At 38.0% G+C, this 25,113-nt stretch overlaps 5 protein-coding genes across 7 annotated transcripts; 1 reads left to right on the forward strand and 4 right to left on the reverse strand.

Annotated features, from left to right (window-relative positions):
• Positions 1-91: 91 nt before the first annotated feature.
• LOC103366863 (troponin I, slow skeletal muscle-like) lies at positions 92-3,737 on the reverse strand. The gene is made up of 8 exons (XM_008294714.1): positions 3,633-3,737; positions 2,979-3,020; positions 2,848-2,854; positions 2,404-2,448; positions 2,159-2,290; positions 1,505-1,594; positions 1,180-1,353; positions 92-421 (listed from the first exon to the last, which is right to left on the reverse strand). Exons 2-8 carry the CDS (start codon positions 2,987-2,989, stop codon positions 335-337), a joined length of 546 nt encoding a protein of 181 aa, XP_008292936.1. The 5' UTR covers positions 2,990-3,020; positions 3,633-3,737; the 3' UTR covers positions 92-334.
• A 352-nt stretch (positions 3,738-4,089) lies between these two features.
• On the reverse strand, positions 4,090-8,583 carry LOC103366864 (troponin I, slow skeletal muscle-like). 2 transcript variants are annotated; one of them, XM_008294716.1, is made up of 8 exons: positions 8,333-8,583; positions 7,538-7,568; positions 7,407-7,410; positions 7,199-7,240; positions 6,853-6,984; positions 6,638-6,727; positions 4,844-5,017; positions 4,090-4,735 (listed from the first exon to the last, which is right to left on the reverse strand). In XM_008294716.1, the coding sequence occupies exons 2-8, from the start codon at positions 7,546-7,548 to the stop codon at positions 4,646-4,648; spliced, it is 543 nt and encodes a 180-aa protein (XP_008292938.1). In that variant the 5' UTR covers positions 7,549-7,568; positions 8,333-8,583; the 3' UTR covers positions 4,090-4,645. The 2 variants fall into 2 exon arrangements, with proteins under 2 accessions (XP_008292938.1, XP_008292937.1); XM_008294715.1 differs by having other exon boundaries at positions 8,366-8,582.
• Positions 8,584-11,044: 2,461 nt separating this feature from the next.
• Positions 11,045-14,074, reverse strand: LOC103366866 (troponin I, slow skeletal muscle-like). Its single transcript, XM_008294719.1, has 8 exons — positions 14,015-14,074; positions 13,168-13,191; positions 13,028-13,031; positions 12,891-12,932; positions 12,636-12,767; positions 12,104-12,193; positions 11,675-11,848; positions 11,045-11,496 (listed from the first exon to the last, which is right to left on the reverse strand). The coding sequence occupies exons 2-8, from the start codon at positions 13,176-13,178 to the stop codon at positions 11,410-11,412; spliced, it is 540 nt and encodes a 179-aa protein (XP_008292941.1). The 5' UTR covers positions 13,179-13,191; positions 14,015-14,074; the 3' UTR covers positions 11,045-11,409.
• Positions 14,075-14,724: 650 nt separating this feature from the next.
• On the reverse strand, positions 14,725-17,762 carry LOC103366865 (troponin I, slow skeletal muscle-like). The gene is made up of 8 exons (XM_008294718.1): positions 17,659-17,762; positions 15,985-16,013; positions 15,809-15,812; positions 15,649-15,690; positions 15,421-15,552; positions 15,253-15,342; positions 14,999-15,169; positions 14,725-14,888 (listed from the first exon to the last, which is right to left on the reverse strand). The coding sequence occupies exons 2-8, from the start codon at positions 15,993-15,995 to the stop codon at positions 14,802-14,804; spliced, it is 537 nt and encodes a 178-aa protein (XP_008292940.1). The 5' UTR covers positions 15,996-16,013; positions 17,659-17,762; the 3' UTR covers positions 14,725-14,801.
• A 3,043-nt stretch (positions 17,763-20,805) lies between these two features.
• LOC103366868 (interleukin-17 receptor A) lies at positions 20,806-24,899 on the forward strand. 2 transcript variants are annotated; one of them, XM_008294724.1, is made up of 12 exons: positions 20,806-20,820; positions 21,070-21,125; positions 21,245-21,266; positions 21,517-21,660; positions 21,755-21,873; positions 21,982-22,102; positions 22,467-22,514; positions 22,605-22,756; positions 22,848-22,922; positions 23,015-23,084; positions 23,279-23,374; positions 23,456-24,899. In XM_008294724.1, the coding sequence occupies exons 4-12, from the start codon at positions 21,537-21,539 to the stop codon at positions 24,298-24,300; spliced, it is 1,650 nt and encodes a 549-aa protein (XP_008292946.1). In that variant the 5' UTR covers positions 20,806-20,820; positions 21,070-21,125; positions 21,245-21,266; positions 21,517-21,536; the 3' UTR covers positions 24,301-24,899. The 2 variants fall into 2 exon arrangements, with proteins under 2 accessions (XP_008292946.1, XP_008292945.1); XM_008294723.1 differs by lacking the exon at positions 20,806-20,820 and having other exon boundaries at positions 20,888-21,125.
• Positions 24,900-25,113: the final 214 nt, after the last annotated feature.

Genomic DNA, 25,113 nt, shown 5'->3' on the forward strand with positions numbered 1-25,113 from the left:
AAAGTAAGACAATGATATTGAGATGGCATGGGTAACTGATAGTGGTGCTGAATTACTCATGCATATTATAAGATGCTAAAAACTCCAAAAGCAGCATAGTGCACTATTATATTAAATACATATATTTTCATTGCATACATTATGCAAATATAATATGTATTCATAGAATTATCCTGTAGACACTTTGTTCATTATGACCAGTCAAACAAACGCTTAAAACATGAACTGAGCCAGAACCTGCACTTTTACTGATCTTTGTTTTCACTGTCATTATACAGTTCACTGGTTCCACTTGTTTTGAAGCAGCATCTTCACAGAGATCTTCACTTCAAATCTACTGCCCAGCATCGAACAGCTTCTTCCTGCCTTCCATACCAGACATGGACTCCACGTTCTTACGCCAGTCGGTCACTTCCTCTTTCTGTGGGGTGATAGTATGAAAAAAAATTAATTAGTCCATCCATCCATTCATTATCTATACATCGCTTAATCCTCACTAGGGTCGCGGGGGGCTGGAGCCTATTCCAGCTGACTTAGGGTGAAGGCAGGGGACACCCTGGACAGGTCGCCAGTCTATCGCAGGGCTACACTTAGAGACAGACAACCAAGCACACTCACATTCACACTTGCAGACAATTTAGAATCACCAATTAACCTCAACATGGTTTTGGACCTTGTAGGAGGAAGCTGGAGAAGCCGGAGAGAACTCACGCTGCACAGGGAGAACATGCAAACTCCATGCAGAAAGATCCCGGGTGTCCTCACCGGGATGCAAACCAGCGACCTTCTTGCTGCGAGGCAACGATGCGAACCACCGCCCCACCTTGCAGCCCAAAATTGAATTAGTTCACTCTGAAGTGCTTGAGCTAATTTTGTCCTGGGGAAGATGTGGATGCATGCTTGGTAATATCAAGCAGGCATAGGGATGAAATTGCTCCAATAAATATTAGTTGCTCACACACACTCTTTTATCCTTCGTAGCATCACTTCAAGTTTCACATGAGGGTGTAATTTTAGGAAGAAGCGGAACCTATTTTAATGAACCTGTCGGAAATCTATTTCATTTGCTGTACCATTAGTGGTGCATAAACTTGTTTGTACCTGGCATGAATTAAACTGAATTAAGTTGAAGCAACACCACACAGTATGTAAACTCAAGTTAACATCTGCTGCCCTTACCTTCTCCTCCTCTTTCTTCACCGTCTTCAAGTTGGCCTTGAAGTCCACTGACTCTTTGACCTTAGCGCCCAGCAGAGCTCCCAGCATGGCATCAGCCGACACCCGCACCCTCTTCAGGTTTGGTCTCTTCATCTTACCCTTCAGCTCATAGATCTTCTGAGACAGGTCCTGAATCTTTTTCCCAACACAAATGATAAACAAATCCTTAAAGCCTCAAAATTTTAAACTTCCAGTGAAGGTTGGGTGCATATGCGTCCCATAAATTTGGCATTAAGACACTTAATTTAATGTGAAAAAGCACAGAACTTTGAAAGTTACAACTTACCTCCATGTCATTTTTTGACACTTTAGATGCAATGTCATACCGCTCCTCATCAACCACATCAATTTTCTGGTGTAGTTCTTTGCAAAGATTCTGGGGACAGAAACCTTGAGTGTATCAGACTCATTAAAGTACCAATTGTTGAAGTTTGTTTAAATGTAACTGATCAGGATAATTTTACAGAAACATCCACATAGTAAAGTACAATGCAGAGACAGTACAACATGTGTATGTGCAGTGATTTGTTTGTAAGGTAATATCATAATTTCTACAATTACATGTAACGTGTTGCAGATTTTTTCACAGACGAATTAAGGATTTTGCTGTGAATACTTTTCATTGGAAGTATATTCTAATGGTCTCTATGAAGACTGTTGACAAAGAGATCAGTGGAAACTGAGACATTGTTTTTGGCAAGAGACATTGTTGCTGAAATGTAAAAATTTAATTTTTTTGTGTTTTTAGCACCACAAGCTAAATCATATTCACCTTGAGGTGTCATCAGAATTCTCAGTTACACATACCTCAGAGCCAGTAAATATTCTAAAACAAACTGCTCTGCCGTTTTGACAGCTCTGAGATTTTATGGAGACTTTCTTTAGAGCCACAACCAACAACCGCTTTTTGTGGATGAACAGGATTCAGTAATAAATGTACCTGTAGGTCCTGCATAGACAGGCCAGATACTTGAAGGGCTGGAACTCTCTCACCAAGGATCCTCTCTCGTTCATCTTTTCTGACTTGCTTCTCACTCTCCAGCAGAGTCATGGCCTTCTTTAGCAGTTTGGTCTGGTACACATACAGAATTATCCCTCAGTCAACCAGACAATGTACGCTTTACAGCAGCAAGGTTTTTTGCAGCATTGCTATCCAAGACTAACACACAGTTGCACATAAAATACCTTCAAGAACAGTCTGCGAGATGCCGAGATTTTTGGCTTTGGTTTCTGGAAAAGAAGACAGTGCACGTTTTGTTCAGATTTCTGGAGTATGCAGCAGTTTTTTGTGTTAGTAAAATTCTTTATGCTTTAATGTAGTGTTAAGTTTTTGGACAGATGCAGTGTAGTGTAAACACAGCAAAGCGTTCGGGTTCAAATTCACATAACTCAGTGGCAAATATTTTGTCAGTGTTGCCCATATTATCATGGTTCATTCTCATACCCGTTCAAGCTGTTAAACCAGATCTGTCTTGTAAATTTGTATGTCATTGTAGAATATGTGTTATTTTTAAGTTTAATATCAGTCAATAACATAAATAGTCAGGATTTTTAGGAATAATGTTCTAAAGTCCTAGCTGTTAGTCCCATAAATCCTAACTTCAAAATTAAAAAATCAAACCAACTCACCGGGGTCCTATACAATCAGGAAGGAGGTGTGCATAATGCGAGAAGATAGAGAAAAGGTACATTTCTTACTATGTTGGAATTTCACAGAGTAAATGTGAATTATGGTGCAATGAAACTTAAAGGGTACTTACCCTTCAGACATGGTTGCAGTTTTGTGTCCCCGCTTGTTAAATCTATAAATCCAAAAAGGAAAGAAGACAGTTTGCATTTTAGAATACACACCACTCTGATCACATTCACTGTTGTAATTTAGAAACTTCTTATACTGTACTGTTGATTGTAGAAACATAGCAGGGGACACAAACAGTGTATGACATTGTCTAAAGGTCAAACCGGTGACTAAAAAATCCTCTAAAACAAAGTCAAAAATAGTTAGAATTACCTGACAAGTTATCAATCAATAAAATGTACATCTAGACAGAAGGCAACTGGATTTGTAAAAATAAAACACGTAAATCAAATACACACTCTGTTGTTATTTATAACATCAACTTGGACGCCTGTTTGAGATCAAAGGAAGCCAGCAGGTCTTAAACCTGAAAAACTCTCCTACTTGACTTACAAAAAAAGGTACTATCAAAAAATGTGATATTCTTTATACAGTAAAAGTTTTAGAAATGAAAACTATCATTAACGTAAATGCTGTTTTAGAGGAGAAGTACAACCTTGGTCTTTAAAACATACTAATGAATGTGGCAACACAATTCCTATCAATAATATTGTAATACACATTCTAAATTTGTTCTTGCATTTCCTCATGCTTTATTTCAAAATAAAATCCTTACCTTATACAATAAGTGACAAATACTCACAGACGTCTTTTTCTGAGGCGAGAAGGGATGAAAGAGCGCAGATATATAGATTCCTGCGCTCATGTGAGTGGCTCACTAAAATAGACTCTCTGTCCTCACCATTCTTGCAGAGCGTCTCTCATATTCCACATGTATGAGGTGTGAAGTTCTGTCTTGGGCTGTCTAGCTGTGATGCTGTCTTAGTGCCTCCGTCTCCTTGTTAAGGAGGAGAGGGTGAAGTATGAAGGAGCTTAAATCCATATTTATATGTGCTACATTAAAGTTGATCCCACATACAGTCCAAAGTGATTATTATATTACATCATGGAGAAAGAGAATGGCAGAACTGCTGTCTTTTTAATGAGAGAGGATTGTTGTAAAGTCCATAAACCAAATATGAAGCAAACACACTCCCTCTGTAATGACTTTAACAAAGACAACAATTGTACAGTTTCATGTTTAGAAATAGCTTTAATAGCCAATACATTTTGAATGTCTGGCAAATGGCATTTAAAATGGCACTTAATCACAACAGATGACACAATAGCACTTGTTAATTTATGATGAACAAACAATATTTCTCCTCTGTCAGCGTACTGTACCCTCAGTACGTTGTGATGATTTGAAAGAATGATGCTGCCATCACAAGGCTGCAGAGGAGAACTGCTGCAAACAAACACATGCTTCTAATACACTGCAGTTAATGGCAAAAAAGAATGTTGCTAAAACACTCAAATGTATTAAAGTCAGTGTTTTCTCATCATACAGTTCAGTAAAGAACATATTTAATACGTACTAAATTTTTTCCTATCACATGTGTACGTTTAAAACCACCTGAAGCATCCAGCCTCTTTAAAAATGGTCAGCTGGTGCTTTTCCTTGACTATCCTAGTTTTAAAGGTGTCTGTACTGCTTGCGATTCATAAATCAATAAAATATAGATAAGGAAATAATTAATGGGTAGAATTAGTTAAACGGAGAAACTCTCTTCTCTGAAAGAAGATTGTTTAGTTGCCAGAGGCATCAAACAGCTTCTTCCTGCCCTCCATACCAGACATGGCCTCCACGTTTTTACGCCAGTCAGTCACTTCCTCTTTCTGTTAGAGAGATGAGGACATGTCAAAGCCAAGTTGAAAACAAAAAAAGATCAAAAGTAACCATCATCTGGAGATTTACCAAAACCATAAGTCAAAAGCCAGGTTTACCTTCTCTTCCTCCTTCTTCACTGTTTTGAGGTTAGCCTTGAAGTCGATGGACTCCTTGTGTTTGGCGCCCAGCAGAACGCTCAGCATGGCCTCAGCAGAGATCTTCACTCTCTTCAGGGTTGGCTTCTTGAACTTACTCTGAATCTCAATGATCTTCAGATTCATGTTTTCAATCTGGCCGGGGGATCATGTGATAGAGAGGATTAGTGCTGGCTGTTCTGCCTCTGTATGTGAAGTCGTAGTGTACCAGTAATTTAGCCTGATACGTATTTAATAATATAAAGACATTTAGATAAGAAGCTTCCAGGTTTTTGACCTTCCTCTTTCACTAGTTCACTTGTCCACTTTAATATAAATATAAAGTTCACTCTTGACCAACCTTAACTCAAGATATGTTCGTTAAATTATTGCTGAGATAGTTAAAAATGTGGTTAAAGGCTCTGGAAGCTATTTGGAAGTGAACTTTGATCTTTTTTGATAAAACTTTTGCTAATCTTAACTTTGATTTTAGTTTTTTTTTTTAGTTTCGTTTACTACACTATTCATCCATCCATCCATTATCTATACACCGCTTAATCCTCACTAGGGTCGCGGGGGGCTGGAGCCTATCCCAGCTGACTCAGGGTGAAGGCAGAGGACAAGACAACAGTGCTACCAACTGCGTCACCTTGCAGCCCTACACTATTCATACATTTTACAATTCCCAGCTCTTTCAGGTTGACCCAAAACATATGCATATTTTAGCGATTACTTATTAATAAATAAAATATACAGAGAATACTATTTTGATTGCTACTTTTGTAGATTAAGTAGTGGTTACATTAGTTATCTGCTTTATTGACAGTGAACCTCATGATTGTGTAGCAGCACATTTTTGATAAATTGCCATCTTGGCCTGATTTATTATTGGTCTAATGGAGAATATAAATGTCACTGTCTAGGATTTTTGTCTCATTAAATCAGTGTAATAATTGTTTTGCTCCAAGCTAATTAGCAGTCCATAATTTACTGCCGTTTTGCATCTTGGTTCAAGCCTCTTGAATAATGTGACCTTTCATGTATAAATGCCATGTATTACAATAGAGCAGTCTGCATGCTCGCAGCCAAATTTCTAATTTCCAGTTTGCTCACAGATTTCTATTGATGTCATAGAAGACAACAATGAACCGTGCTGAGTTACAAAATGTTTGGAGGCACAAAGTCACAGAACAGATAGAACTGATATTTTACAATAGCAACATATTAAATGACAATATCAACAGTGTAATACTGTAAGAGGGGTCGCTCATAATTATGAAACAACAGAGAATTATCACCTGAATCTGCAGCAACCCTCAGAGCTCCGCTAAAATTATTATTATTAAAATTATTGTTATTTTGGTTTAGTCTCGCCGCTTTCAAATCATTCTTTTTGGCTGTAGCAAGCAACTGTTTTGAAAAGTGGAGAATTTATCAGCTAAAGAGTCAAATATATTCCTCATAAGGAAGTAGAGGCAGCAATGGAGACCAAACTGAAAGAGAGTGAATATTAGATTTATTTTTTGTGATATATTAAACTGGACTTTGCATAATAGGCCAAAGAAGAACAGCAAGCTTCATGGATGGTGGTTTTACTTTACGTCTTGTTGTGTTGTTGTCACAGTTCTGCCACTTGGGAGCAGTGTTTAGTCATTTTTTTGTTTTCATTTTGTTATGACCTTGTGTCTATAGTAAAGACATTGGATGCAGTAACTTAAAAACAAAAAAAAAATCCAGGTGCATCTTTTTCTTACTATTTATTAATGAGCAGCTCACCTCGCCGTCGTTTTTGGACACTTTGAGACCAATATCGTATCGCTCCTCATCTACAACATCAATCTTGTGGTGCAGGTCTTTGCATAGGTCCTGGAAGAAAAGGCAAAAAGACACCCTCTGGTGGTGTAAGGATATTGCAACAGAAATATTTAAACAGAAGAGTTGTGATTGCTGAGAATAAAGGATCTCGCACATATTCTAATGAGATAAAACACCTGCAGCTCTTGCAAGGACAGACCAGACAGGTTTAGAGGAGGAACTCTCTCTGACAGAGCAGCTTCTCTGTCCCTCATCTTCTGCTCTGTCTCTTCCTGCAGCATCTGAGCAGCAACTGTCAACAGTCTAATCTGAGGAGGAAAAAAGGAAGTGGATCAAAGGGGCATTTTTTTCTCATTTTATTAGGACTCTCCAGACCAATTAAGGTAGTTAAGTCTGTATAAATACCATAATCTTTGACCATGTTACATGATAAGGATCCTGAAATTGAAATTAATTTTTCATCTGGTTTAAACAAATATTATTGTAAAACGTATGGATTTAAAAAAAAACCTAAAAACTTACTTTCAACCCCAGCCTTCGAGAGGAGGAGATCTTTGATTTTTTCTACAATTCACAGATTTAAAAAAAAAAAGCATTTAGTATCCTCCATTTAAACCATATGATGTGTAGCAAATCACATTTACATGCGTGATTTTTATGGCCTTAATACATCAATAAATTAAAGACTGAAGAAATAAGTTATTAAACATGCAGTATAATAGATACTCACAGGTCTGTTGTGAAATTAACAGGAGGGAGAAAATACAGATGAACATTTTTATGAGTATTAACACAGAGTTTTGCTTTAAAGGTAGTTTGTTATTGAACACATTAACTTAAACCAAAAGTGATAATACTTACGCGTCACCCATTTTTGTTGTGAACTCCTACGCTAGAATTGGAAAAATAAAAGAAAGTGTGATCCTGGGAAATGTGAATCATCATGCACAAAAATAAAGCAAATTCTCTGCTTAACACCTGGGTCACTGAGCTGCGTCCTCAAGACTGATCGTCTGTCTGATCATTGTACCCACTCCAAACAGTCACCGGCCCATAAACGCTCTGCGTGCAAAGTTATTTATTACCCGCTGGACTAAATGTCTCCTTGGTGTAATTTAGGAGTTTAGTTAGTTCTTCTTACTTGATCTTGATTATACGTTGTAAGTTACATGTAATCAAAGAATAATATAGATAAACTTTTATTTCTTCTTTACATTAATGTGGAATTTAACTAAAATCATCAAATATAATAAAATGTTATTATAAATTCAAACTAAATTAAATGTGCCACACATGATCAGTCCTTTAAAATACTCTAAGCAGAATCACTTTACAAGCACTTGGTTTATGGCATATGGAAAGTCTCGAAGAGTTGAGGTGGTAGATGTGTTAAAATAACTGATGAGAGTTTCAGCATAGGTGACAGAAAAGGTGAATGACCAGATAATCCACAGGAATGTAAAATGGCAATGTTCAACTTGTTGTTAATCTAAAACGATAACATTATCACAGTAAACATCGCAGAAAGGACAAGACACTACTGAAGTAGTAGAGATGGTAGTGGAAACTGTTAGTAGTTCCTTTAAGAAACATTCACAGAGATAAGCATCAACATAACCAGCATAGCAAATATTTGTAATTATCAAAAATCTGTACCTAGCTGAAGCCAGACAGCTCCTTGAAACGTACCTCAAAACTGAAGAAAAGTGTGTGTGTGTGAGGAAGGCACCATCGACTTTCTGAAAGACGTTGAAGAAAAATCAATCAAATTTATAGTGTCTGTGCTAAATCTGACGGCTAACTAAAATAGAGTCCTGTCTGTTGCTTCCACCGTCGGTGACATTTACTGTTGCACATAGCATCACCACAATATTCGAACAGGAAAGGGGGTAATAAAACTTCACTTATGGGCTCTTATGGGATCTCACAAGGTTTCTGCGACACCTGTTAGTGGAAGTGAGTGGGAGCATTTAGTGGGAGGTGACTGAAGACATGTTGGGTCAGTGTCACGCACTCACATTTGACCAGAGCCAGCTTGTTAAAGTTTGGATCAAGTTGTTAAGGAGTCAAACAGAAGGAAGAAATCAACATTGAGTGTCACTGTTACTTGTTCTGTCACTGTATTTATAGAACAAACAGCACAGCCCAAGCGCGAGATGGAGTATCTGAAGATGTCCATCTATAGGCATCTAATAGTGTCGCTGAGGTTGATAATATCCTTTTATCTGCGCTTCTACCAGCCACACATCTTAAAAATTACAAATAATATTGTGCTTTGTTAGTGATTCACCACTGCATTACAAAAAGCCAGAAGTAGCACATATTCAGTGCACATCCTCTGTCCACTTGACTCTATCTTCTGTATACATTACTGTTTTTCTACAATGAAACACTGATAACACATTACAGGACCACCTCGGAGGTAAGGACAAAGCCAAAGGTTAGTCCGGTTTTATTTAGGCAAGTAGAGGAACAAGGACAGGTGTTTGTCAGGGCATGATGGTTTGTAAACTGAGCCAGGCACACTTCAATTTGCGTCAGTGTTTTAGCAGGCAGTCAAATGTTGACTCAAAAGCCTGCGACTCGTGCCCCCACATAAGGATAGGTAGGCAGCAAACAATTAAACGAAAATAGTGAAGTGCACACCTTGGGTCATGTGCTATTTTTAGGAGACACTTTGCTTTAAAGTGCTACCACAGTGATTTAGTATCGCACTAAAGTTGGATCAGTGATGAAATGATTAAAACCAGTACGTAGGATGCAGAGACTAATCCCGATCATTTGTGTGCAGCGTAGACGAAGCTCCAAGAATTCAAGGATTCCCATAAATGCTACCAATCGGATGGTCACCTTTAAGTACCTGGTAGAACAACACAGAAGCTCTAAAAAGCTGCATCTAAAGCACTACTAGCTATCTGGTTTGCCCTCTAACTTAGGAACAACACAGTACAGTTATGTTATAAACTCTCTCTTTACCTCCATGCACCATTTTGAGCGTAATTCATTTGCCACAAAAGAGACAAAACACACAATATTTAAAATCAATCTGATGGATAACGTTATTGTTTTTCTTGTTTGTTCAAATTTTCTAATGATTTCGCAATAGTATAGTCATCATGAAATGTTTTTGGCCATGGTGATTGTGCAATAAATATGTGGCACGGTGGAAGGAAAGTGTGTTAAGTGTGGGCTGGTAGATGGACATGTAGTACTTTGGAGTTTGTATTCTGTCATAGACATGCATTGAACACAGAACAATATTCCTCTTAACTGAAACTACAACCTTTCCCTATTGTGTACCGTCAAACATCCATTTATTTGCTTCAATCACAATCTTTATTCTATCTTTCGCCATACCCTACTCACCACATAGAGCAGGAATTTAAAAAGAAATCCACACCTGCAGTTTGAATGTATGGTACACATTGGTCATCAAGCCAAGATTACCCTTGATTATGGTTAATTTCATAGAATTGACAAATCTCTCCAAAACCATAGAAAACATTATTTAACCAGTGAATGGTCCTCCAAATGTCTATTTATGAGATCTGTATGTGTTAGACCAGTTCACCACCCTTGTGTATGATTTACTACATTAAATGTAAACATGTCATACAGAAAGTTTTCTTTCACAGATGTATTGTCACAGCACCTAAACTGGAACTGCACTTTATGTTGTTTTTGCTTGAATCATGTTCAAACAGTTAGTCCATCCGTCTGTTAGCCATACAGCGCGTTATCCTCTGTAGTGTCATGGGGGGGCTGGAGTCTATCCCAGCTGACTCAGGGTGAAGGCAGCTTACGCCCTGGACAAGTCGCCAATCAATCCCAGGGGATCCCACATAGAACGACAGCAAATCAACACACTCTGATTCACACCTACGGACGCTTTAGAATCACCAATTAACCTCAGCATGTCTTTGAACCCATGCAGGCACAGGAACAACATGCAAACTCCACACAGAAAAACCCCAGACTGAGATTCATACCAGGACCTTCTAGCCGTAAGGCCACAGTGCTAACCATTCCACTACTGTGCTGCCCTCAACAGTAATCAAATATTTTTCCCAACAGATTCTCTCAATCAATTAATTGACTAATTGTTTCAGATCTAACGGTTATCCTTTGCGGTAGTGCTAGTATTTACTTGTGGTCTGACTGCTCCCTCATTGATTTTAGTAGGTTTATTGTAGCCCTTAAACATCGTTTGGTCACTTCACTCAATGTGACTGTTACGTCTGATTTTATTTTGACAGATTATTTTATAACTTATCTGTTTCCGATGTAAACGGTTTCTACGAACATGCTTAATTTTGTGATCCTAGTCAGCAGTGACTCCAATATGTAAAAGGAAAAGTGCCGCATCAGTTTTCTGTGTTGATCAGAAGTTTTTATTATCACGGTCTTTCCACACATTTCAGGATCAAGAAACAGCAAATTTTCCTTTGTTCTTTCTGTGATCAACGTATAGACAGTTCAAGAGTTTTACAAGTCCCGACATCATAAAATCACCACACAGTGCAGCTCTTGTCTATGCAAAAAAAAATAATACAATCACAGTCCTTTAAATCTGAATTATTTGTGCATACTACATGTGAAGTCTATACACCTGCCCATACTCAAACATGCACAGTGTGCTTGCTAATTGTGCGTAGTGGCTTTACTCTGTTTTCCTCTCTACTCTAAAACCCTACAGAACAGGATTCGTACTTAAAATATCCAGAAATATAAATCTACTGTCCAGCATCAAACAGCTTCTTCCTGCCCTCCATACCAGACATGGCCTCCACGTTCTTACGCCAGTCAGTCACTTCCTCTTTCTGTTCAGAGGAAGAAAATAACTCTTAGTCATACTGTGTTGTCACAAAATCGCCCCCTGATAACATGAACAATGCTACAGCGTCTTGCCTTAATTCAAGTTCAGACGAAAAAAAACCAAGAGTCAAGCCAGCCTGGCATGATCTTGGAAACTGTAAAAACCAGCTGAATAGCACTTACCTTCTCCTCCTCTTTCTTCACTGTCTTCAGGTTGGCCTTGAAGTCCACAGACTCTTTGACCTTAGCGCCCAGCAGAGCTCCCAGCATGGCGTCAGCTGAGATCTTCACCCTCTTGAGAGCAGGCCGCTTCATCTTACCTTTGAGCTCACAAATCTTCTGGGACAGATTTTCAATCTGCAGGAAATGAATAACAATGTAAGTATGAAGTGTGCAGTTGTGTCCCATTTAATCAATTGAATATAATTGAAAAAAAAGTATGGAAAACCGAGCTCAGTAAGGCTGGTAAGCTTAAAAGTTCATTTTAAATACAAGAATATATAGGAAAATAAATCTTATGCTGCTGCTTCTTTTGTGCATCCAATAAAATAAACACAAAGTAAAAGAGTAAAAGAATTAAAATCAAAGCAAGCAATATGAATGAATACGTACCTCTGTGTTGTTCTTGGCCACCTTGGCATCAATGTCGTAGCGCTCTTCATCTACCACATCAATCTTGTGGTGCAAGTCTTTGCACAGAGCCTTCAGAAAGATAATAGAATCAATTTTATGAGCGCTTTGCAATCCTCGGTCTTATTGTACAGCTGCACATCTCAAAATAAATGCCTTTATGTTTCGACGTGGTGGTGCAGCACTCAGTTATTTATGAAACATCACACCAAGAAGCACAGCATGGTGTCTTTTATTACTACTGTCCAGAATGTCAGTGGTTACTTGATATCCATTTAAATGCCAGGGAATGATATTCTATTAGAAGTTTCTAATGATTTCAAGGTAAACGGTGTCAGGAAATGACCAAGACATAACATGTGGACAACAAGACAGCTATCCTCTAATGCACACCTAATGCACATTAACACACTGTATGCACGCCATCTATATACATCAAAGGGATGCTTGTGTGTGGAGCATTTCAACCATGTTATTTTACTGATGAACGTCTTACGCAGTGACCTGCACATACCTGAAGGTCCTGCATGGACAAACCAGACAGCTGAAGTGGAGGGAGTCTCTCACTCAGAGTAGCTTCTCTCTCCTGCTTCTTTTCATCTTTCTCTTTCTCCCACATCACACCTGCAATTTTCAGCAGCTTGGTCTAAATTACACAAAAAAAATGTGATTGATGGAGTTTCTGTCACAGATCACTGAAGGATAGTGTTACAAAATATAATTTGACATGAATTGCTGTCCGTTCTGATAAAAACAAAAAAGACAATACCTTGAGAGCCAGTCTGCGAGATGCAGAGATCTTTGATTTTCTCTGCAAATCAGCAGGAGACAAAAAATGTTTGTTGCAGTACAAGAAGACAAATGAAGATTTAAATCTTCTTTTCCAAAATTATACAAACAACTTACTGGTCTGTTGTGGACATTATGATGTGGAAAGGTAAAAAAAAGAAATAAGAATTAGCAACAAAATGTTAAAGCTAAGAAGAATTTTACAGAAGACTTTTCCAAATACCAATTTAAAGAATTTAAAAACAATCATCACTTACGCCTCAGACATGATTGGCTGTTGTCTGTAAAAAATTAAATTAAATAAACACAAAAAAACGTTATTTAGAAACAAGCAGCAGCAGTGTATACATGCATAATCACAAGATTATTACCGTTATAAACACTCTTAATTCTTGTAAACAATAACTAAGTTATTTTACGATGCACAAACAAGTACATTGTTCTGCTGCTGCACATATTGTTTAATCCCGTCTTGTTGAATGAGCCAAGTTAAAGTCATCCAGACCTTGGTATGGTAACATACCAGCAGTAAGCCTCTAAATTAGCAACGCTGCATGCCTGAGTGCTGCAGATAGTTTAAATGATATTCCTTTTTAAATCCCAATTGGAGTCGGTCCATTTTCCATATGAGAAAGAAAAATTTGAATTTGTTCTTGCCAAATCAGATTAAAAAAAATAAATTAACTTTTTTATTTTTGTAAATATAGAATATTTCCTGCAGCAGTTGTTAAAATAAGTGAAAATGTACATTATCATAAAATAACATTACAATCAATTTTCCTGAGTCATTTTAAACATGCATAAAATAAACGTGCCTTTGCAATAAAAGTATGATACAGTATTAAATACAATTGCCTTGTTCTGTTTATATCATACATATAGTCTTGTAAAAATTCAGCTGTTAGGCTAGTTATATATATTTTTTTATAAGAAATAGATTTGCTTTTGTTCTTTAACTGGTTATAACTCTTTTACATGTGCCAAAATCCAGCAAGGCACCTGCAACTAATTCCTGTTACTACTATTTTACATAAATGCAGCAGGTGAAAACTGTCCATAAATATATCCTTAAACCACACTGTCATTATTCAAACAAACACATACCTTTTTTTTTTTTTTTACTCTGCAGAAAACCCAGCTGATGTGGTCAGTCTCTGTCTTTAAATGAGAAGAAGAAAAGTCAAGTCAAATGTAATGGGTGCTTTTGCCTTCTGTGAGTGGCCAACTAAAATAGCCTCCTCTGCCCTCACAGCCAGTGTACTGTATATCACTACACTACACACCTCAACAGCAGGTTTACCACAGCAGCACACTCAACCATATGTTCAACACTGAGTCAGTGTCATCTATTCTGTCTGTGACTCTAACACAGCATGATGAATAGAAAAGAACAGATCAACAGTTAAACAGTTAAATATCACATCTGAAAATCTTTAAAATAAAATAAAAATAGAGAGACAATTCAGGTATGTAATCTCAGTTGTTTAATCAGCATCACATGTATTACATATAGTGAGACAGCGCCATCATCTGTGTAATACAAGAACTGCACTTTGAAAGACAAAATCATAAAGCTGTACAGACTTTTCCTTAGCTCAGTATTAATATGCAAAGAGTACAGTATGCTATACAATTCATGTTATTGCATTCATGGCATACAGTTTTATTATTTTCACATGTTGTCCCATGATTTAAAGTGTTTTTACAAAGCAGTTTTAATTCATGCTGAAATGAAAACCTTTTCAATTTTGAGAAAAAATCTGAAATATGATGGTCAGTAGGATTTAATAATAAAAAAATAAACATACTTGGGCGTGAACATTGCAAACTACAAGTTTATTTTGGGAAGATGACATGTTGCTACCGTAATCTTTTTAACATGAGCACCTTCTTACTGTGCGGCATTAAACAGCTTCTTTCTGCCCTCCATGCCAGACATGGCCTCCACGTTCTTACGCCAGTCTGTCACCTCTTCCCTCTGTACGACAAAAACATGCATGAATATATACATTGATTGTAAACTGTTTTTGATTTTTTTTTTTTTTTTTTTTTAATAAATAAATGTACATGCAGATTTTACAATTTTACCTTTTCCTCATCTTTCTTCACTGTCTTAAGGTTGGCTTTGAAGTCAGCCTTCATGAGTTTGGTGCTGTCGGTGTATGCACCCAGCATGTCATCTGTTGTTTTCTTCACCCTCTTCAGGCTGGGCCTCTTTACACCCTTCAGCTCAATGATCTTCTGAGTCAGGGTCTGGATCTGTTCAATAAACATCACAGCTGAAAACTGCAACAGCTTGGTCAGTAAATGTGCCATTAGTCTCTGATTTAAATGATCTGTACCTCCATATCATTTTTGACTACTTTAAGCTCCATATCATAACGTGTTTCATCTACAACATCAATCTTCCGATGTAATTCTTTGCAAAGGTCCTGTAAGAGAGAAAAAGAAAGCAGTCAAAACAGTGTAAATAGTAAGTAGCAAATGAGCATAGTTTGCTGGTGCAGTACCTGGAGCTCCTGGACTGACAGACCTGATAGCATCAGTGGTGGGAAGCTCTCATTTACAGCTCTTTGTTTCTCTTCTTTTTTCTGCTCACCTTCAGCCACGAGCATAGAAGCTGCCTTCTTCAGCAGTTTAGACTGAAACACAGTTAGGTCTTAATGAGGCCCTGACAAATACCAAGACTGTGTTCAACCACAGTATGCACTGTTAAATACTGTTCACATCTGGCCTACCTTCAACAGCAGTCTGCGTGTGGCTGAATATTTTTGCTTTCTCTGCAACAAAGAGCAAAGCACAGTTACGCATAAAACATAGCTATCAGTGTAGGTCACATGAAATGGCTATGAGTAATGATGATGGATTAATAATCATGTTAAAGACATTTTGACTCACCGGTCTTCATCATCACGTGACATGAAAAGCAGACACAACAAAACAATGTTTTTTATAATTATCCATGGGAAGTGGTGAAAAAGGCTTCCAAAACTTGTTGGTGATAATGCACATGAGAAAGGAGGAGAGCCATCAAATGTACACAAGTTAAGTTAGTGTAGAAGGCTAATACTCACCCCTCAGACATGGCTGCAGCTTATAGTACCTTTGGAACAAAAAGAAAATATTTGAAGTTCATACCATGTATGTGAATGCTTATTGTATCACACAGAGTGATGCAGTTAAATTATTATACAAGCAATACAAGTCCAATCTGCCAAATTTGCTAATTAAAACTGTTTAAATGTAATGATTTATATCTCTCTTTGTCATACGCAATCATAGACTGAATGTGTTTTTGTAGTTTGGACTGGTGGTCAAATAAAATGTGCTATTTGAATGCATAGTCTTGGACTTCAGGAAGATATAATGGGCACTGTTAAGTATTCTTTTATAGTCAAGCACTTAATCAATGAATCAAGAAATTAATGTCCAGAGTAATCAATAATGAAAATAACCATTAGATGCAGTCCTGCTGTTTTCTGTAGTTAATGTGATTGATGCATCCAATATAAATAATTGTTCAATAAATTAATTTAGTCCAGTTGTCCTCGGAGACTTTCAGATGCATTTGAGTTTTCTTCCAGGACCAGATAATTCTTCTGTTGTTTAAAAGGCCTGACTTGGAGCCCGTTGCACGGCTATTTTTGGCTACATTGCCCCCATGCTTTGCAGTGTCCCATCAGCTGCTGTGGCCTTGATAATGCCAGAGAAAGCCAAGCTGCATAAAGGTTTGGCAGCCGGGAGAGAAGCAACATCAGACCTGTGGACACCATGATAGCAATTTAAGCAACACGGCTCTCCATACAGACTCTTTTCATGTCGTTGCTTGATTTTTGTTGTACAAGGTTGGATATTGAATTCATCTGTCACCAGCACATAAAGTTACAGGTTAGCTGGCTAAAATGAAAATGAACAGTAACTTAGCTACAAGATGTTTGTTTTCATACCTCCTCATTTGTCTTTTTTTTTTATCATTTCTTTGTATCATTAGTTGCAAAACTACATTGCATCCTGTCTTTAATGAGTTTGACCACAGTGTTATACATTTACAACCTGACAAGGTGACAGAGCAAAATAAAAACAAATCTGTGCTTCTGACACAACACGATTATTAAGGCAGTTAAGCTAAGCCAGTCTGACAGACGGTGAAATTAAAAGTAAACAATCAAAGCAGTAGACATCTTTAGGAAGCCTGCAGTCTTGCCCTTATACTCCAAAGGTTGCCAGTTCATCCGAGCTAACCTTCGTCACTTATCACATAGGCTTCTTGACCACAACGATGGGCTGAGCGTGCTGTTACCAGTGCCAATGCTTTATTACGCCGTTTAAGCCTCAGGTTACATTTCCTCACTTAGGATCAAGAGATCATTTAAGAAGTTTGAGGTGTCGTGGAAGTCAAAGCCAGACTGGCATGTTCAGAAAGTTGCTTGAAGACCTTGACAAAAGTGGTGACATAGCAAGGATTCCCTCGCATAAATACCAGCTGCTGTATCTGTGTCAGGGGCATGCAGATATGCAATCTTTACTACTCCCTTCATTAAAGCCGGACTCGACTTGACCCAGACTCGACTTGGCTGAAGAGACAGGTACTTGGATATCTGGGCTGTTGTCACTGCGGCAGAGTAGATGATCCACTAGTCTGCTAGTCTCGCACTGTCAGGTTATTGAGTCCTATTTAATGTCTGTAATAAATCTGATTGACTTTTATGTTCTAATAAATAGCAAGTTAGTTATTGTATGAAACTTACCTTGAAGGTGAGAGGAGACCAGACAGGGCAGCAGTGAGTCAGGAAAAAGAAAAGCACTTTATGGTTATTAGTGAAAGATTTATGCTTTCAAAGTATCATGTGAATGGCTCGCTAAAATAGACCTCCTGTCCACCTGACAATTGTTACATCATAAAGTACAATCCCCCTTTTTGATTTGTCCTCAACCCGTGTCCCATTTATTTCATGCGATTGTACTGCACAAGGGCACACCTCACACGCCCCTCACCTAACTGACAGCTGAGCTACCCTCTCTACAGATGCCAGGCGCTCAAAGAGTATTTGCGTTTAAAATTTATGCCGTGGTGTGTGCTCATTGTGTACTGGCAGAAGATAACATCAACGACCAATTGCTGTAAAGGTGCCTTTCAGTGTCAGGTTTAAAAGTTGATAGGCTGAAGTTCATTATGTCTAATTAGATGGGGGTTTTTTTAACTATGCAACTGGGAATTGTCGTGATAAGTGCTTCTTTCACCTAAATCAGCATGCAAACATGCTTTGACAATGGATTCAGATTCAGAGGATCCCCAAAATCGGTAGGATTCAGTGAATTGTGCATGAATTTGTCTACAAAATTTCATTGAAAACCTTCCAAAAACTGAGACATTCAGTCTGGGCCAAATTGTTGTATAGATTCTTTGAGCCAAATGACTGGAAGGGTAAAAAAAATGACCAGTGCAACTCTCCAGCTTTAATACCAACCAATATTAAAAATATGCTACTGTAATTTGCATTTATAGAAACTACACATACACTTAAGACATGCTTCATAATACACACCATAATGTTGTCATGGGTAAATATTTGAGAAGTGTTTGGTTAAAGGCTTTCTCAATGAATATAACTTCTCTTATAGAGCATCTGTAACTGGCATGTAAACAAATGCTTGATATATGGTGCAACATGTGACTACACACACGGCTGAGTGTTTACAGTGGGACATAAAGGATGGGAGAGTATTTATGTCCCCCCATCCTTTATGGCCCACTGTAACATAAAGGATGTATTTAAGGAAGGGGTGTTACACACAGAAAACGAGTTATCTCTGATTATAGCTGCATTACACGATGTTATAAACAATTTATTAGTCATTTATATATATATATAGTAAAGGTCACACAGGGATTAAATAAAGTGTTTGTAAAAATCCTCTTGTCAAAATCCTGAGCACAACATGTCACATCACAGATGAGAGCAGCTGTACTGCATAAAAGTATATTTTTATGTTTGGATCAAGATGCCACTCTGGTTTCTTAATCATAATTGCCATGACACAACTCTCTCACAGAGGAGGGATCAAATACAACCGCTACAGTCTATTCTGGTCAGATTTCAGTCACACATGACTGTCTGTCTGTCTGTCTGTCTGTCTGTCTGTCTGTCTTCGTTGTATGCAAACTGATACAGTTGAGCTTAGTGTCCAGTAGGAGACACAGTAACTCTAAGACAATGCAACAGGAGTTAACACATAGCCACGGCTACAGCCCTATCCTATAAAATAATCCCTGGTAACCAAACAGTGAATAGCTGGAGGTTTACTGGTCAAAATCCTGGGCGGTGTGTTGGCTTTGTGTGCTGATCCTCTGAACTCAGATGTTTGGATATCTTTATATTTAGGTAATATTGCAGGGGGTCATGCTAAATGTGAAAACATAGTTTAGGATGTGTTTGGTTTGGCCTACATACGTTTGTCATGCTGATGTGCAGTTATGTCCTATCTCCTAATTTTCTGCCAATTTTCTGCAGTTTGCTGTCTTGCTTTTTTTTGTCAAAACAGTGCTTTAAGCATGTAAATAAATTGTGTGTTTTTGTACGTTTGTCTGTTTCACTTAACTCTGTTTATAATGGGATGAACTGTCTTGGACTGTTCCAGCCAACAACCGACTATTTATACAAAGTGGATATTTCCGTGTGGTAAATTTGGCCACTGCTGCCCCCTAGTGACAGTTTGATGCTTTGATGAGTGTTTTTTTCATTAGTATGTGTCTGCACCATACTACCCACTGCAATGGATGATCACTAAAGTGCACAATTTATGGTTTTTAAGGAAGATTTCACTCAAAATATACTTATAATTTAAAAGGTTTATTCAAGGAGTATTCCACAGAGAGTACTACTTCATGTCCAAGTACCCCTAATTTTAAAGGTTTATTCCACCCAAATAATGCTTTTTCACAAACAAGTTAAGGTTTGAAAGGTTAATTCAACCCAAAATACTACTTATCACAAATATAAGGATAACTTTGTTATTAAGACTTGCATTTGGATCAATTGTGTAATTAACATACTCATGTCATTATCAGGGCTGCAAGGTGGATCAGTGGTTAGCACCATTGCCTCGCAGCAAGAAGGTCGCCTGTTTGCGTCACGGTGAGGACACCCGGGATCTTTCTTTGTGGAGTTTGCATGTTCTCCCCGTGTAGTGTGGGTTCTCTCCGGATTCTCCAGCTTCCTCCCACAAGGTCCAAAAACATGTTGAGGTGCCTTCACCCTAAGTCAGCTGGGATAGACTCCAGCCCCCCACGACCCTAATGAGGATTAAGCGGTGTATAGATAATGGATGGATGTCATTATCAGGTTAAATAATAATAGAATCATATGCTGTGGCCTCTGTGGTCTCTAGATCTCAACCAGCACAGTTTGAAAGGTTGGAAAGAGGTGTAACACAAGGACAATGTTGGAGGCAGATATATATATTATTTATTTAAATCAATATTAAGTTGGTTTTGCAGCAGTTTTCATTCGATAAAACATGACTCTTTGCAGTGTTTAATGACAAGTTCAAACATAGCTTCTTTCTCAGTTTAGCAAGTTGACAACAGCTTTGCTGTGCAAATGAAGACATCAGAAATTTATATAACATTAAACTATGAAACGATTCACAATCATTGTTGCCGTTTATTATGGTGAGAAATGCTGCTACTTCCTTTGTCACACCAGGGGTCCTAGAAGTGCAGCCTCCAGCTCTGCAGTCATACCCTGCTCGTTGTTTTGCTGTTGGCTTCAGTCCACAGTGCACACACACTCTTCAGCAAGGAAAAACTTAAGCTCTGTTTCTCACATGCGTACGGAACATAATCAGTTAAGACAGCTGTCAGTCTATGCAACGCTCTCCATGGTAATGGAAATCACAAACCACATATGGTAAGAGCCTCCTTCCTGTGTTTTCAGATGTGAACGCCTGATAAAATTGAAACCAGTCACACTGACTCAAATCATATCACAGCGAGTGTCCTCTGTGTTTCATCAGGGAAACTATTGCATTGTCTTCCTACATGTATTTGATTATTTTGTTTTTATTTTCTTCGTGTTTCTTTTGCAGTTGTTGAAGCTGCTTGATCTGTACTACCATGATCCATTTTGCTTTCTTTTGTTTTTGTTTGACTGCTGTAGTCACAGCATTATCTGCTCTGAGGATTGTGGACAAGCGCCTGGACTGCAAACAATTGGTGAGGATTTAGTTGTTGCATATAAATAATCAGCTTTATAAAAGTGATTGGATGATGATTTGCAGTCTTAGCTTCATGAATTCATTGTCTGTGTTTTGTTGTATCTTGTTTTTTGCCAGGGTCTTGATGACTGCAAAATTAGTAAGTATCTTACCTGTCAAACAGGATAAAGCCACAGACTAACTTTATAGATGGAGAGAAATTCAGTCAGTTCGTGGAGCATGGCCGTATTTAGTGCAAATAGTCTGTATCTTTGCGTTTGACTGTTTTTATTGTAATGTTACATATAATTCTTGCTATACTGTCCATCACTGCAGATCAGTAGTGTATCTGAATATATGTGAAAGATATTTGAAACATAATAATATAGGAATGGTTCCCTAAATGTCAGGTAACTGCTCAGAGCAGCGCATGGTCGCACTTAGAGAACATGCTCCTACCGGCCCAGACTGGGATCCTGAGCATGAGCAAGTGGGAATGGACAGACATGGGCTACTTCCTGTTATTAATGTAACATGGAGAATAAAGGCTGATGGTGAGTAAGGCTAAAACCTGCAGTTCTGGGATGTCGCATTCTTTTACTACAGTATTGGTTATTGTAGCTCACATACACTCTTTCCTCTCCATAGCGTCCATCAGGACTCTTAATGGATCAGAGATAAACATTGTGGAAGAAAGTACAAATCAAAGTGTGTGTGTACAGTTTTCTTACCGTATTGGACAACTGCTGAATCCAAACGACAGGAGAGTAAGTTACAACACTTATTTGTTGGCTTAACTTTTTCTGTTGTTCTAACCAATTTACACATTGTATAAAACAATAATAGAAATCTGTGACTTTGTTTGTCTTTATTAGTGGACATTCTCCTTGGAGGACGTTGTGGTCGAACCTGGGTACACGTATATGGTGTCAATTTTCAATTTGCCGAAACCTGAGATTGGAGATTACACTATTAGAAAGCAAATTACCATCCCAGGTGAGTTACCTCTGCAGCTACAGTGAAAATGAAACATCTATGGGGCTGTTTTACTTACAAACCAAGATAACTTCCAATGGGGCTGCAGCTAACAGTGATTTCTTTTGTTCATTCATGTGCCAGTTTTAACTTCATTGTAATTGTTGGGTCATTTTAAATGAAATTAGGAAACTGTTAAAAATGTTTTTTATTTTAAATTTTATTGAGCTTGAGGTGACATCAATGTCACTGAGGTGTCTTGTTTTCTAAAATTAGCACTCTTTCAATCTTAAAAATGCTAAATCTACAACTTGTTTAAGCAAGGTGGCACTTAAACTTTAAAATGTTGTAATGAACTTCTTATAATATTTACTGTGATGAGCAGGATGTGGTGACAAGAGAATCCAAAAGGTCCAGATGTGTCTAGAAAATGGTAAATCTTACATTCTTTGTTTTCTCAAATTTAAACAAAGTTCTCAATGAGATCGAGGACCAGATCCTTGTACTTTTTTTGTCACTACAGGTAGTCTGTGGGATCCTAACATGTCCGTGGTAATTGATAAGAAACCTGAAATGTTGTCCATCAATGTGGGGTTTGAGGCAACAACATATTCAGAGAGATACCAAGTTTCCATCCAGAACAGTGACTTTTTTTATTCAAAGAATGTCTCAAAGGTAATTTCCCTTTTCAGTAAATGATGACAGACATAGAAATGTTTTGACTTTATGTTTTAAATGCACACCTTAAGCCAAGATGTGTTCTTAGGAAAACAGAACATCACTGAATGTGACATTTGAGTTTGATGAGTGGGAGCTCTCACAATGCAAAATGTTTATAAGGGTGAGTTACATTTTACTTTGATGTGCCGACTTTAACGCTGAATAAGAAATCATAAATTGTCAAGCGCTCATCTTACTCTGCTTGTCTCAAAGATTCAGCCATTTTTTATACGATGCAAAAATCACTGTTGGAGCCCCGAGAAAACAATCCATTACTGCCCACGTAAGTACGAATTTGCCAGTGATCACATGGTGCAAAACATGAGCAAGGTGGTTCCCAACGTTTTTACCTCGGGACACCTTAAGTATAGCAGTTTTTAATGTTAAAACTTTTAATAATCTTTCAATTCACTTTGTTATTTGTGGAAGTATTCAGTGATTTACGTGTATTTTTTTCTCTTCTTTTTTTTTTTTTAGATCATTCACAATGGCGTTTAATTTTAAAGACGACTTTGGGACTGCTCGTCATTGGTGGTTGTTTTGTCTTTTTACTGTGGACAACATTTCATAAAGGTTTGCCTGCTTATAAACTTACTGTATTGAATAGAATGCTCAACTTGAATGCATAAATCATAGATTTTTTTCATCTCTCAGACCCTCTTAACACATCTTCATCTGCTGCCAAGGAGCCACCAGAAGTTTTTCAGCTCCAGGAGAGAAAACGTATCCTCATCATCTACTCCCTCGACCACCCTTTGTACAAAAACATCGTTCTCAAGCTTTGTGCCTTCCTGGCAACCAAATGTGGCACTGAAGTGGTTCTGGATCTGCTGGATTCTACCAGACTGGGAGTGTTGGGAAGCATCCAGTGGTTAGAGTGGCACAAAGAGAAAATAGAGAGCTCTTCAGATAAGATATTGATCCTGTGCTCACGAGGAGTACAAGCCAAATGGAGAGCCATGTGCGGTGACAAACAGGTTTTCCTGAGAGAGGACGCCCGTTCACCTGTAGGGGACATGCTCACTCCATCCCTCAGCCTCATGGTCCCTCATTTTATCCGGTCAACGTCATTTAAAAAGTACATTGTGGCTTACTTTGAGGACGTTTGTTCTGAAGAAGACATACCTTCACCTTTCCACGTTACAGTACGATACAAACTAATGAAACAGTTTGAGGAGGTCTATTTCAGAATTCTGGACACAGAAAAACACGAACCAGGCAAAGTGAAGAAAATTGAAGGGCTTTCAGAGGACAAATACCATCAGTGCCCCTCCAGTAGAGCCCTGCATGACGCCATACAGGCTTTCCGTACATACCAGCAGGAACATCCACACTGGTTTGAAGATGAGTTACTGGAAAGCTCAGAGTTGGAGGTTGAAGAGGACTTAGATGAAATCTGCGAGAGCCTGAAAACAAGCACAGACCTCCAAACATATTGTATTCATGAGCCAAGCTGTCAGTCACTTGAGGAAACTAGAAACTGGTTTTACTCTACATAAGAGCAATTTTTGCATGACTGGCCAGCTTAAAAAGTGCTCGTCATTTGAGTTCAACCCTCCTATGGTTGAGGACATTTAAGTAAATGATCTGGTGATGTTCATGAAGAAGATCCAGCTGCCAGCCCATCATCAGTTGGTGAAAGCAGAATGGGGCTGAAGACGCACCTTCTAACCTTAAAAAAGTTATACCTGGACACATTTTTTTGTACAAGCAATGCTTCTTTCATTGTTTTGTTATTTATATTGTATAAATCTTCTTGGCTCTGTTTTGACACATTTCTGCATATCACATTTATATAATGAGCTTTTGCCAGGAGACAGTTTAGACTACAGAGATCTGTGGTTGATGCTTCTGGCCTGTGTAAACAGAGCTCAGGTCAAAGTTCAGCCTTCTGGCCAAAGTTTGTAGCATTTTTGTTGCAGTGGAAAAGGTAAGTACTGAGCTGTTTTTGGAGACTGTTTTTTATAATGAACTGACTGAATTTAATGTGCTGTGGACTTTTAGTATCTCAAAAAAAACATGTTCTCCCTCCTTTTGTGTAACATGATTACTGTTAAAGTTGTTAAGATTAAAATACTTCAGATATACTTTCTAACTACTTTTGGTGTAGACAAGTATTCTGATTTTTTTTAGTTTTAAGTGATTGTTAATGGGTGTTTGTGCACTGACAGTAGTTTTTCCATTACATTTTACAATAAAAGCAGCATTGGACCACACAATGCTGACATCTAATGAGTTTTACAGTTGTAACTACAATGTTTGGCTGCTACTAACAGTTTGGTACAGTTTTGTTAGCCTCGTCAGTGCATAAA

The sequence above is a fragment of the Stegastes partitus genome, unplaced genomic scaffold (assembly GCF_000690725.1).
Source record: "Stegastes partitus isolate 25-593 unplaced genomic scaffold, Stegastes_partitus-1.0.2 Scaffold988, whole genome shotgun sequence".
Taxonomy (NCBI): domain Eukaryota; kingdom Metazoa; phylum Chordata; class Actinopteri; family Pomacentridae; genus Stegastes; species Stegastes partitus.

Excerpts from the sequence above, each read along its gene's own strand:
- LOC103366864 (XM_008294716.1), bottom strand. Across the intron at positions 6,728-6,852 it reads TGTCCTTGCAAGAGCTGCAG|GACCTATGCAAAGACCTGCA; the intron begins GTGTTTTATCTC and ends CTTTTCTTCCAG. Across the intron at positions 5,018-6,637 it reads TGTCCAAAAACGACGGCGAG|ATTGAAAACATGAATCTGAA; the intron begins GTGAGCTGCTCA and ends TCCCCCGGCCAG.
- LOC103366866 (XM_008294719.1), bottom strand. Across the intron at positions 12,768-12,890 it reads CTCGCAGACTGGCTCTCAAG|ACCAAGCTGCTGAAAATTGC; the intron begins GTATTGTCTTTT and ends TGTGTAATTTAG. Across the intron at positions 11,497-11,674 it reads TGAAGAAAGAGGAGGAGAAG|AAAGAGGAAGTGACTGACTG; the intron begins GTAAGTGCTATT and ends TCCTCTGAACAG.
- LOC103366863 (XM_008294714.1), bottom strand. Across the intron at positions 1,354-1,504 it reads TGTCAAAAAATGACATGGAG|ATTCAGGACCTGTCTCAGAA; the intron begins GTAAGTTGTAAC and ends GTTGGGAAAAAG. Across the intron at positions 422-1,179 it reads TGAAGAAAGAGGAGGAGAAG|AAAGAGGAAGTGACCGACTG; the intron begins GTAAGGGCAGCA and ends ATCACCCCACAG.
- LOC103366865 (XM_008294718.1), bottom strand. Across the intron at positions 15,170-15,252 it reads TAGTCAAAAATGATATGGAG|ATCCAGACCCTGACTCAGAA; the intron begins GTACAGATCATT and ends TTTATTGAACAG. Across the intron at positions 14,889-14,998 it reads TGAAGAAAGATGAGGAAAAG|AGGGAAGAGGTGACAGACTG; the intron begins GTAAAATTGTAA and ends TTTGTCGTACAG.
- LOC103366868 (XM_008294723.1), top strand. The coding sequence starts at position 21,027 with ATGATCCATTTTGCTTTCTTTTGTTTTTGTTTGACTGCTGTAGTCACA. Across the intron at positions 22,103-22,466 it reads AAAGCAAATTACCATCCCAG|GATGTGGTGACAAGAGAATC; the intron begins GTGAGTTACCTC and ends TGTGATGAGCAG. Across the intron at positions 22,757-22,847 it reads ATTCAAAGAATGTCTCAAAG|GAAAACAGAACATCACTGAA; the intron begins GTAATTTCCCTT and ends ATGTGTTCTTAG.